At 52.1% G+C, this 11,844-nt stretch overlaps 1 protein-coding gene across 1 annotated transcript; it reads left to right on the forward strand.

Annotated features, from left to right (window-relative positions):
- Nucleotides 1-4,135: 4,135 nt before the first annotated feature.
- On the forward strand, nucleotides 4,136-11,602 carry Krt8 (keratin 8). The gene is made up of 9 exons (XM_005067289.4): nucleotides 4,136-4,534; nucleotides 6,622-6,830; nucleotides 7,681-7,741; nucleotides 8,359-8,454; nucleotides 8,946-9,110; nucleotides 9,460-9,585; nucleotides 10,300-10,520; nucleotides 10,656-10,714; nucleotides 11,212-11,602. The coding sequence occupies exons 1-9, from the start codon at nucleotides 4,196-4,198 to the stop codon at nucleotides 11,397-11,399; spliced, it is 1,464 nt and encodes a 487-aa protein (XP_005067346.1). The 5' UTR covers nucleotides 4,136-4,195; the 3' UTR covers nucleotides 11,400-11,602.
- Nucleotides 11,603-11,844: the final 242 nt, after the last annotated feature.

Below are 11,844 nucleotides of genomic sequence, written 5' to 3' on the forward strand. Positions count from 1 at the left end.
AGACTCCCTCTAAGCAGGGCCCCAGGATGTTCCAAGGGACTGGGGAAAGGAGGAGGGGGCCAAATGGAAACTTGGAAGTTTTCATTGTAGACCATGCTTGGCCACCTCACCCAACACAGGGTCCTCTAGGCTTACTGGGCCCAGTGCCACTGTTCTTCCCATCAACACTGGCTGTTCGGGCTCTTCTGAGACCCTGCCCTTCTGGGTGCCCATCCGATGCTGTTAAATTCTTGTACAACTTACCTTGTTCTTCACAACTCTATGGAGAGCATGCCATAGCTCTGAGCAGGGGGACAGAGCCTCACAGCTGTATGATTTTGGGTATGTTTCTTTAAGTTTATTTATTTGTGTGTGTGTGTGTGTGTGTGTGTGCGCACATGAGCACTCGTACTCGTGCCTTTGCGGACACACGCATGTGCCATGCTATGCGTATGAGGGATAGAGGATACCTTATGGGACTCAGTTCTCTCCTTCCACCTATTTTATAGCATTCTTATGAAAAGGAAGTGATGTTTATAATATTACAAGTTTTTTTTCCAAGACAGGGTTTCTCTGTGTAGCCCTGGCTGACCTGGAACTCAGAGATCTGCCTGCCTCTGTCTCCAGAGTGCTGGAATTATAAGGCATTTATAAATACTTATAAGGCATCTTCTGGTGCCTTGTACGTGTCATTGTGACTGTTCTAGAATGAACACTTCCTGAGTTTGCTTGCTTCTGTTTTGGGTAGTCAGCCCAATCCCACCTCGAGGTTTTGTCATCAGAGCCATGATATATCATGAAGAAAAAAAAATCAATCAGCCAAGCCTGGTGGGCCAAGACGGCAGTCTTTCCCATCTATCTGGAAGGCTGAGGCAGGAAGGTGATACGAGTAACCTGGATATCAGAGTGAGCTCAGGCCAGTGCAGGCAACTTAGTGAGACTGTCTCAAAATACAAAAGACTGAAGAGACTCTGGGGCGGTAGCTCTGTGAGGGAACAGGTACGCATCTCTATTTGTTAGGCATAGGCAGTGAACAATTTCACCTTGAGGCACCCAGCAATCAACTTTATTACTCATTCTGTGGCTTGCAGATGGCTGTCCACACCATCTGTGGCTTCAGTGCCTCAGTGCACCCCCTGCCCCCTGGCTGTTTGCATCCTGCCACCTATCAATATTTAAAATTGCTCCAAATTGATTTGGGTGCCTTTAGGACATCACCCAGGGACGGCTTTTACTTTCCCTCCCGCTTCTAGCCCCAGGTCAGGTCTACAAACTCAACAGCTCCTTATATAGAGCTTGTTTGTGCTCCCGTGCCCCCCTCTCTCTTCCCGCTCTGAGACAGGGTCTCTGGTATCTCAGGCTCGCCTTAAACTCAAAACGTGGCTGAGGGTGACCCTGAACTTCTGCTTTTCCTGCCTTCACCTCCAAGCGCTGGAATTATAGGCGTGGACCACCACACCCCATTTATATGGTGCTGGCACCAAACCCAGGGTTTCATGGCATGCTAGGAAAGCAATTGAGTTACATTCTTAGGCACTAAACCTTTTCTCTTTTTTCGAAAATTGTATTTTTAAAATTACATTAATTTATTTGTGTGTATGTGTGCAGAGGCAGGAGAGAGCTGGGTCTAAACGGGGAGAAAGCTTCCTGCTTTCCCCCTTAGCTACCTCACCACAAGTGTGTGTGTACCTTTTGTTGAACAGGCTGCTGTGACCACAGTGGCCAGAAACTGCCTTACAAGGAGCTGTACCTGTGGCTGCCCCAGGCTGGTTCTTTCTCCCCTGACCACTTGGCCCTAGTCCCTGGGGACTTTCCCTTCTGCCTCTATCCTGGGGAAGTTCTAGGCAGAAGCCACTGGAGACAGCAGCTCTGGCCTCTCTTGATGAGCAGGGGCCCTGTTGGGAGAGGTTGGTTGGGGGTCTCCGGATAACAGGGAGTTGACAAGCGATAAGCAAATGCTCTGGCCCAGGAGTGAGGGGCACAGCTCAGGGACCAGGGACCCTGTCATTACTGCACCTTTGTCCTCACCTTAAGAGACACTCCTAGGACCAAGCCATCAGGTGGCTAGGGCAGAGGAAGCGAGATTTCAGGACTGGCATTGGTTGGCTAGCTTTTATGCTGCTGTCTAAATCAGCGCTCTCCCTTCTGGTCCCTCCAAAAACAGTGTGGGGGAAGGGAAGAAAGGGAGAGCGGGCTGTCCTCCCCAGGGCTGCCATACCTGTCTGACCAGCTCCTCCTTCCGTTTTCTCCCACTGGCTTGGCACCAGCCCAGGTTCCCTCCCTTTGGTTTGCTGAGAAAAGTCTCCAGTCTTGCTGGGTGTGGGCCTGTGTTGGAGAAGGGGGGGTGGTGGTGAACACATGCCCAAATCAGTTTCCACCTTAAAATGGAGTGTGTCGTTTGAGGGGCTGAGAGGGGTAAATAGGCTGTAACTGGATGTCCCTCTTCCTAGCAGGCTAGAAACTCAAGACTGGGGAGCCGAGGGCTGGGCTATAGGCCAAAGGCGTGCAAGGAAGGGACATGGTCATTGTGTGCCCTTTGGGATTTCTAGATCCGCCTTTCTGGAAGTGACTTCAGTGTGTGTGTGTGTGTGTGCACTGTGAAAGGAACTTGTCTGTGTGAGTTTAGGAATGAACTTCTGGATCTCTGTCCCTTTTGGTAGGGGCCTATATGTGCCTATTCTCCTGGGGTCTTGGGGTTTTTCTCCTGGAGAAGTGGAGCGATCCGTAAACTGTTCTCCTAGAGAGGGTGTTTACCCCTCCCCCTTTTTTTGGAGGGGGTCTGCCATCTGCCCTGTGCCCCAGGGGATTTGGACATCTGCCATCTTTTGGTTTCCCTGGCTAAGACCCACCCAGTCCCCACAGACACACACCCTGCAGTACCTTCCAGAGAGCCCAGCCCATCAGGTAATTTAATTGCAGGTGGAATCTTTGCCTTGGGGACCCAAACCTCTTGCCTTCCACCTGCAGCCTGCCACAGCCTGCCCCACCCAGGCCTGGAGGGCCTTGCTCAGCTCCCCATTCTCCAACCTCCTACAGGTGCATTCTGTGCCCCAACTTGCTCTCCTGACTCACTCTGGGATAATGAGTTCAGAGAGACAGGTGCAGGGAAAGGATGCTTCCCTCATCATGTCTGGCCAGTTGGAGGCTGGGGAAGAGGACCAGGGTCCAGGCGGCTGGAAAAAGACTCGACAGCCAGCCATCCCATCCCGCTTACCACTTTGTCTCACTTCCCATGATTCACTGCACTGGGAGCCTTGGGAAGGTGTCCCCAAAGGAGCAACAACAGCAAAGACCTCTATGCCTCTTCTCTTCTCTGGGCTTTCCTTTTCTGCCTTGGTCTCTGTTCTTTATTCTTTGAGCCCTGCAATGCTCTTCCTGGCACCAGGGAATTCTGGGGTCTTAGGAAGGGAGAACATTGGGCTGTGTCCAGAAAAAGAGCTGAGTTTGATTTCTCTTTACCTTGCACCCAGAGAGAGGACAGCTAGAAGCATGTGTTTATTCATTCATTCTGACAATATCTACTTAGCCCCTTTTGACAGCCTGTGGTTTGCAGGATGGTGGTGGCTGTAGCCTGACAAAGCAAACAGGAGCCTGGGAATGGAAGGGTCCTGCTGGCCAGCCCCACCTAAAGGAGGGTTTCCTTGAGGTGTTAGAAGAGACCAGCCAGATGGGTAAGGTGCACCCACAAACCCAGATGTCAGTGCTGGGTGGTAAAGGCAGATGCCAGCTTTGGTGACACCGTGAGTTCAAGCAGTCTGGTTGATAGGAGACCCTGTTTTCTTGTTTGTTTTGTTTTTTGTTTTTAAAGACCCCAAGTTCCAGGAAACCCTTTCCACCCAGATTTCCCAGAGTAGTCCTGGAGACAAGACCGTCTAGATTCCAGTGCTGGGAGACCCCAGGCTTACTTCCAGGCCTTGCAGGCGCTCAACTGCTCTCTCTCTCCTGGATTTTTAGGGTGGGGCTGGAGAGGGATCCTGGGTGGGAGCAGCTCTCTACTGCCCTCACCTGAGTTCTGCCTGGAGGTAGCAGACGTTGGGTTAGGCCCTGCCCTCTCAGTGTCTAGCCACTCAGGTAAGAGGTCTTTTTCCCTCCCCTGGGGCTGGGCTCTCTTTTATAAAGGGCCTTTGCTGGGCGCTGTCCCACGGCCTAGAAGCAGCTGCTCCGCTCGCTCTCGAACCTCCGTCTTCAGCTCACTGCCTTCGTTCCAGCCTTCACCATGTCCATCAGGGTGACCCAGAAGTCCTACAAGGTGTCCACCTCCGGCCCCCGGGCCTTCAGCAGCCGCTCGTACACGAGTGCACCCGGTGCGCGCATCAGCTCTTCCAGCTTTTCCCGGGTGGGCAGCGGCAGCAGCTTCCGGGGAAGCCTGGGTACCAGCATGGGTCTGGGCGGCTTCGGTGGGCCTGGTGTAGGGGGCATCACAGCAGTCACGGTGAACCAGAGCCTGCTGAGCCCCTTGAAGCTGGAGGTGGACTCCAACATCCAGGCTGTGCGCACCCAGGAGAAGGAGCAGATTAAATCCCTTAACAACAAATTCGCCTCCTTCATTGACAAGGTGAGAGCCCTCTCTGTCCGACTGCCCTGCGCCCTTTCCTCTGCTGTCACCGAGGATGGGTACATCTCTAGCCCCCCCATTGAGCTCCTGTTGTGCCCCACCCGTCTTGGCCACACACCCTTCCAGCTTCTCTCATACACTTGGTTTGAGTCCGAGAGGGTCTGAAGTGCGTGTGACTAAATCCTGAGTTTTCCTCTTGCACTCCCGCTCCCGATTCTGTGCTCTAACCTGCCTATCCACTGGCAGGCCCGGTGCCTTCACCTTCGCTCAATTCTCTGGTGGCAGGGAAGCCTACCCCCTCGCAAGATTTCTTATTGGTGTACTGGTGCATTTTCTTTCTTTCTGTTAAATAATGAACAGTTGGGTAGGATTCTAGAAGGTCGTAGGTGTCTTGAAAGAACCCAGGAAACGCAGATGGAGGTCTTTGGTGCCCAGGGCCAGAGTGTGGGGCTCAGGCTGAGTCACTGCTTGGCCCCTGCCCTGCTCCACCAGTGTGGGCGGGGCCGTTGGGGAGCCAGGGCGGAGGTCTTGAGTCTGCCCTTCCACCAGGAGGAGCTCCTGAATCGCGGGGGAGACGCGAGGCTCCGCCTCGGGAAAGCCCGTGCAGGATTCAAAGTCTGCGGGCGTGGACACTCCGCCCCGGTTTCACGACCTGTTAAAACCGGAGTTTATGGCCCCAGATATCGTCTGGCCCCAGATATGGCCTGCCAACACCCATCTGCCTGCTTGGCCCTTGTACCCCTTTTACTTTTCCTGGCTCCGCCCCAATCGCCTGGTTCCTTAGCAAGCTCAGAGCCAGGCCAGATTTTGCAGTCCTGTGGCTAGGTGGCCTTCGTGGCCCTGGGACGATTGGCCCTTTCTGCTGACTGGCTCTTAAGCGGCCATGTGAGAGCGGGAGGAGGGAAAACACGGGGCAGATGAGCCGGTGGAGTCGGAGGCCCTAGGAGCGCCTGCCTCTTTTTCACCAGGGCTTGCTAGTTGCTGTTCAAGGGCCCCTAGCTTTTTACTGTGTCCTGATGGAGAGCAGTTGGTGCAGGCGTCAGTGTGACTTCTGGTTACAGGGCTCTCCACAGTTTCCTCCGATGGGCCGTGTTGTCAAATTTCACTTCCTCATTTGTCAAATGGACAGACCCTGGATCACTTTCTGCCCGATTAGCTCAGGTTGGGGGAAGGTTAGCAGCACCTGGCCCGAATTCAGCATTCCATTATAATGAAATGCTAGAATCACTAGGGCTATTTGTTTAATTTTTAGTAATTATGGGAAGGAAGGATCTACAGCATGGGTAGTGGGAAACCAATCCGACTGTACCCCCAGGGTGCCTTTCTCTTTCTAGTTCCCCCAGTTTAAAAAGCTACAGCTTCAGGCTGAGTGCACAAAATGCATTTCTGTCTTTTGGAGCACTCCATTACCCGTAAGAAAATGTTTCTCCTGTACCATGTTCCTACTGCATGCTCTAAGATGTGAATTCTATGTTTGGTAGGAGAGGAGGGTTGTGGACACTGGGCAAGAGGCTGGTGAGTCTCTAGAGTCATGAATCTCAAAGGTTGCACAGCAGGATGGGAAGGAGAAAAACCTGCCTTCTCTGGTCTCTTCCTAAGCTGAAAGTGGGCTGGGTGTGGAGAAGGGACTCCCTAAAGTGCCTACCCGAGCTTCTGGTAGGAGACACACAGCTCCGGTTTGCAGCAGTGTCTACACAGAAGCCTTAGTAAGTGCTCTGGGCCTCAGGGAGAGAAAGTTCCCTAAAATTTCCAGGGCTTTTCTTCAAGGTCCCTCCAAATGAAGATTGATAGTATTGATGTGAATAATCTACACCCTTCTCAATCTTACATAAAAGGTAATCAACACACCTTTAGAAAGTAGGCCTGTTTTAAAATTGATCTGTGATGTATACTTTATGCAAATAAGATCTGTGCTGCAGGTACACTTACAAGTGCTGGAGGGACGTGGCTCCTGATGCCAGCATCTCACTGTGCCATTCTCCGGTCATAGGTGATCCCCTTGCTCAGGGGAAAAGACAGCGATCGTTTCCCTGGGGACCCTGACCCTAGCCTGATGTGGGCCTTTTTGCTGTGCCCTCCCCATGCAGGTGCGCCTCCTGGAGCAGCAGAACAAGATGCTGGAGACCAAGTGGAGCCTGTTGCAGCAGCAGAAGACGTCGAGGAGCAACATGGACAACATGTTTGAGAGCTATATCAATAACCTTCGACGGCAGCTGGAAGCCCTGGGCCAGGAGAAGCTGAAGCTGGAGGCGGAGCTTGGCAACATGCAGGGCCTGGTGGAGGACTTCAAGAATAAGTGAGCCCCTCCCCGAATGAAGTCATCTTTCCTTGCCTTACATTTTGGGACAGAGGCCTAAGTCCCCATTGCCCTCTGCTTATGGGCAGTTTGGCCCTGTGGCCATATGATCAGTTTTGTTTGTGACACTCAACTCTATGCTCACCATCCCAGATGCTAATGACATCTCAGGACTGTCTATCTAGATTTGGGTAGCAAATTTCCTGTTTAAATAGTGTACTTAAGCTGGAAATGGTGGCACAGATATGTAATGTTCCACCCAGGAGACAGAGGCAGGAGGATTAAGCTAATATAGTCTGATCTTAATAGTGAGTTTTAGGCCAGCCAGAGCTATCATAGTGAGTTTTAGGCCAGCCAGAGCTATGTAGTAAGATTCTGTTTTGTTTTTGTTTTTGTTTTTGTTTTTTGTGCTCTCAAATGAGAGAGGCAGCTAACACTCCTCACATTCTCAGTAACAGGCATGATCCAATGTCTGGCAAGCTCCAGAGAGGACTCTGAGGTCTAGTGTCAGACCCCATGCTAACTCGCTCAACACACCAAATCTAGTGAGCATTTGGAGAGTGCATTCCTGCTCTTGGCCTCTTCACTGGCTAAATAAGATTAGGTGAGGGGAGGAAAATGGCCGTGAGGGCAGAGGGACCAACCTCTGATGCCTTACATCTCTGAGACAAACTTTCTAGATACTCATTTCTCCCATCAGAAAACAAGGTGGGTGGGGTGAAACTCCACGTGCTTGCATTTAGCTGTACAGTAGGAGTGTGTGCTGCATTGGGCTCCATCCCCGGCAGCAGCAGACACAGGGCAGCCTTGCCTTCACCTTCATCCACTGACTCCAAGTCTTTCTCACTAGGTATGAGGATGAGATCAACAAGCGTACAGAGATGGAGAACGAATTTGTCCTCATCAAGAAGGTGAGGATCTTGGGGGCTACAGAGATGTCACAGTGGTTAAGAGCTCTCTGCCTCTCTTCAGAGGACCTGATTCAGTTCCTAACACCTTCATAAAATGGCTCACAGCCACCTATAACCCAAGCTCCAGGGTATCCGATGCCTCGGGCCTCTGAGGGCACCTGAACTCATGGGTAGATAACCACACACAGGCACACACACCTACATAACTTAAAATGATAAATAAAAGAGAAGAAGAAAGAAGACAAGGGTCCTCTAACCTGCATGCAGATACAGGAGGCTGAGTTTTGGGACTTAGACTAGGAGTTCTGATGACCTCATTGCTTTCTAAGTAATAGGACAAATTCTTCTGCCATCTGCCCCGCCTTCTAGACAACACAATAGAAAGGCAGACAAGAGAGAGTTAGTTTCCTGCAGTTAGATAGTATTCTAGGTTGGACAAGGTTAGTGGTCTAGCCTTAGCTTTCTGGAGGGGGAAGGGTGGGGCGGGGGCCTTCGGGAAGCAGAGATAAAGTTCATGCCTGGGATCCAGGGGAATAGGCAGTGACTGGGCTGGAGAGCCATGGCAGATGTGGGGCAGCCCCTGGGTCTTGAACTCAGGCCCCTCACCTCACCCTCAGGATGTGGACGAAGCATACATGAACAAGGTAGAACTGGAGTCGCGACTGGAAGGGCTGACTGATGAGATCAACTTCCTTCGGCAGATTCATGAAGAGGTACGTTCTCAGGAGCTGGAGTGGGCAGTCTCCCAGCCAGCCAGCGTCCTACGTTGGTACCTAGACATGTATTTACTCAACAAGGGCCTGATAACCATAACAGCCAGTTAACATTGTTATAGAGGCTCCAGCCCCTGCTTGGGGAGATGGGTTCTGAGAGGTGATATAATCCATCCCAGGTCCTCATACAGAGTGGCAGTCCAGCCTACCCTAGACTCATGGTATCCTCAAAGCCCTTGTTCCTGGTCTTTGCCCTGTCTTGAAGGCCTCTAGACATAGTATTGGGGCAGAGAGTGGGGACAGGGTCTTTCCCTTGGCTATTTACTTAACTTCAGGTTTTCTATGGTGCCTCTTTTCAAGGCTCAGAGTTGACTGTCTTCCACTGTTAACTTTGATGTTTCTAAGCCCTAGCTCTCACTTGCTCCTTTGTTATGTTGAAAAGGATGCTGTGTACAGGGACATAGCCTTACCACCATTTCCCTATCCTACAGGAGATCCGAGAGCTACAGTCTCAGATCTCAGACACTTCTGTGGTGCTGTCTATGGACAACAGCCGCTCCCTGGACATGGACAGCATCATCGCTGAAGTCCGTGCCCAGTATGAGGACATCGCCAACCGTAGCCGGGCTGAGGCTGAAAGCATGTACCAGATCAAGGTAAAGAACAGGGTCCTGAGCCTGGACCTCCTTCACTGGCCAGTTCTGTGCCCTGGATCATGAGGAAGGAACAGGGCTTCAAATTCCACTATGCCTGCTGTGTGCTGTCTCTGCAGAATGGAAGCCTGGAGTTCTGGAAAGGGACTTTCATTAGCATGTTTGTGTGTGGTGTGTGTGTGTGTGTGTGTGTGTGTGTGTGTGTGTGTGCACATGCATGCATGCATTCATGGACTTATGCATGCTTCTTCACATATGTAGGGAGTCGGTAGGCAAAATGACCAGGCTTTTGTGACTTGACCAAGAGGGGGCTCTCCCAGCTAGAGCCTCACTTCTCTTCTTGCCCCTGCAGTATGAGGAATTGCAGACCCTGGCTGGGAAGCATGGGGACGACTTGCGCCGTACAAAGACTGAGATCTCTGAGATGAACCGCAACATCAGCCGCCTGCAGGCAGAGATCGAAGGCCTCAAAGGCCAGGTACTGCTGGACTTGGGTGGGCCTGGGGAGAGGAGGTCAGGAAGGGAACCAGGGTTGAGAGTGGGAGGGGCAGCTTCTAGTCAGCTGTATCAGTTGCTGTGGGCATCTCCATGGGCACCATCTGGAGAAAGAGCTCTGGGTGGCTGGCTGGAATCCAGGTCCCATTCTCCCAGGCTTTCTCTACTTTGTTTGCCATATGCAGGCCAAGGCTGGGTTTTGCTATTTTGTGAAAAGCCTAGGGAAGCTAGGGATCGGATCTGGACGAAGCAAAGCTCGTGCACCGCCAGGGTGGAAGAGTGAGGGGGAAATGCCAGGAAGCAGCTCCCATTGCTTTTTAGGCTTGCTCAGTGTCACCTGTAGAATTTTCTGTTAGCTGGATGGAGTTGGTCTAAGTCAGGAAGGGGAGACTTTCAAAGGCACTCATGGTGGTACTGGGCATGCAGCTCAGTTGATCAAGTGGTTGCCTATTGTGCCCAAAGCCCTGGGCTCAATACCTCATACAAGCAGGCATGGTGGTGCACACCGGAAATCACAATAGTTATCAGGCTAGAACGGGAGGATTGCTGTAAGTTCAAGGATAGCTTGGATTATATAGTGAGTTCTAGGCCAGTCTGGGCTTCGAAACACATGGCAACGAAAAGAAGCTCAATGTGGATGCATTTTAGGGAGGAGATATACCAGATACCGTCTGCTCATATGTTTCCTTCCCCACAGAAAGCAACACTGGAGGCTGCCATCGCTGAGGCTGAGCAGCGTGGGGAGATGGCCATTAAGGATGCCAATAACAAGCTGGCCCAGCTGGAGGCGGCCCTGCAGCAGGCCAAGCAGGACATGGCCCGGCAGCTGCGCGAGTACCAGGAGCTCATGAACGTCAAGCTGGCGCTTGACATTGAGATCGCCACCTACCGCAAGCTGCTGGAGGGCGAGGAGAGCAGGTGGGTTTGGAGGTCTCTCCTGGGGCCTGGAATGGGGAGAGGCGGGTGCTGTCGGCAGCCCTCCTGGAACTTGGATTCTGTTGTGGGAGGAAAAGGGCCAAGAGTTGGTCCTGACACCCATGCATCTGGTTATAGGCTGGAGTCTGGAATGCAGAACTTGAGTATCCATACAAAGACCACCAGTGGCTACTCAGGTGAGAGTCCTTGGTGTTGGGGATGGAGGACAGGGGACCCAGGAGGTCAGGGCTCTGGGAGAGGCTGTGCTCAGTAGCCGATGACAAAGACAGAGGAAAGGAGTAGGGTCCCTGTTCTTGGAAGACTCCCAGGGACTGATGACAGACTAAGGACCTAAGTAATATGCTCACTAATAGAAAGTCACACACAAATGTTAGGTGTGTACCATACCTGTGTGGAGTTCCTTTCATGAATTATTGTGGGCTTTTATGCATCTTCACTTTTCCCTCCAAATAACTGAGAGAAGGGCTCCGTCGAGTGCTTGTCAGGTAAATGCAGCTAGAAGGGGAGTCTTTCCATGTTGGGGCTGCTTCTCCAGACAGCTAAGTTGTGACCCACGCAGTTATCAGTCAGGCCTGTGCCAGCCTCTCTATCTGTGGTTGCCAATGAGTGACTAGGGGGAAGGGGCCCTAGACCTGTGCTCACGTGGCTGCCTGTCTCCCTTGTCCTGGACCAGGAGGGCTGAACACAGCCTATGGGGGACTCACCAGCCCTGGCTTCAGCTATGGCGTGAGCTCCTTCCAGCCCAGCTTCAGCTCTGCCGGGGGCTCCAGCACTTATAGTCGCAAGGCTGTGGTTGTGAAGAAGATTGAAACCCGAGATGGGAAGCTGGTGTCGGAGTCCTCTGATATCCTGCCCAAGTGAACGGCCCCTGGAGCCGTTGCCAGCCTGTGCTCCTGCAGCTGCACGGCAGAGTGCAGGGAATGAGACCCACCGGAGGATCAGCCCTAGTCCTCTGGCAACCTTGGGAAGAATCTTCCATCTGAAGTACCCCTCTGGCCCCTGCCTCCCTCCCAAACCCAATTCAATTGTATTTTCCAAAATAAAGCCTAAGCTGGCTCCATCAACTGGCTCTGCTATGTGCATATTCATGTGGGTGGGGAGGGGACAGGCAGGAGGGTCCTTCCCAGGGCATGGACTCTGGGTGTGCAAGACAGGAAAGCCTCCTCCAGGCTCTTCCAAAAGAATGTGCCTTGGTTGATGGTCTGGCTACAGATCATGTTTCTTTTCTTTTTTTTTCTTTTTTAGACTTATTTGTTACTCATACAGTGAGAGCACTGGCCTGCACTGCTGGCCATAAGAGGGTGCC

Source organism: Mesocricetus auratus, unplaced genomic scaffold (genome assembly GCF_017639785.1).
Source record: "Mesocricetus auratus isolate SY011 unplaced genomic scaffold, BCM_Maur_2.0 Super-Scaffold_100010, whole genome shotgun sequence".
Classification (NCBI taxonomy): Eukaryota; Metazoa; Chordata; class Mammalia; order Rodentia; family Cricetidae; genus Mesocricetus; species Mesocricetus auratus.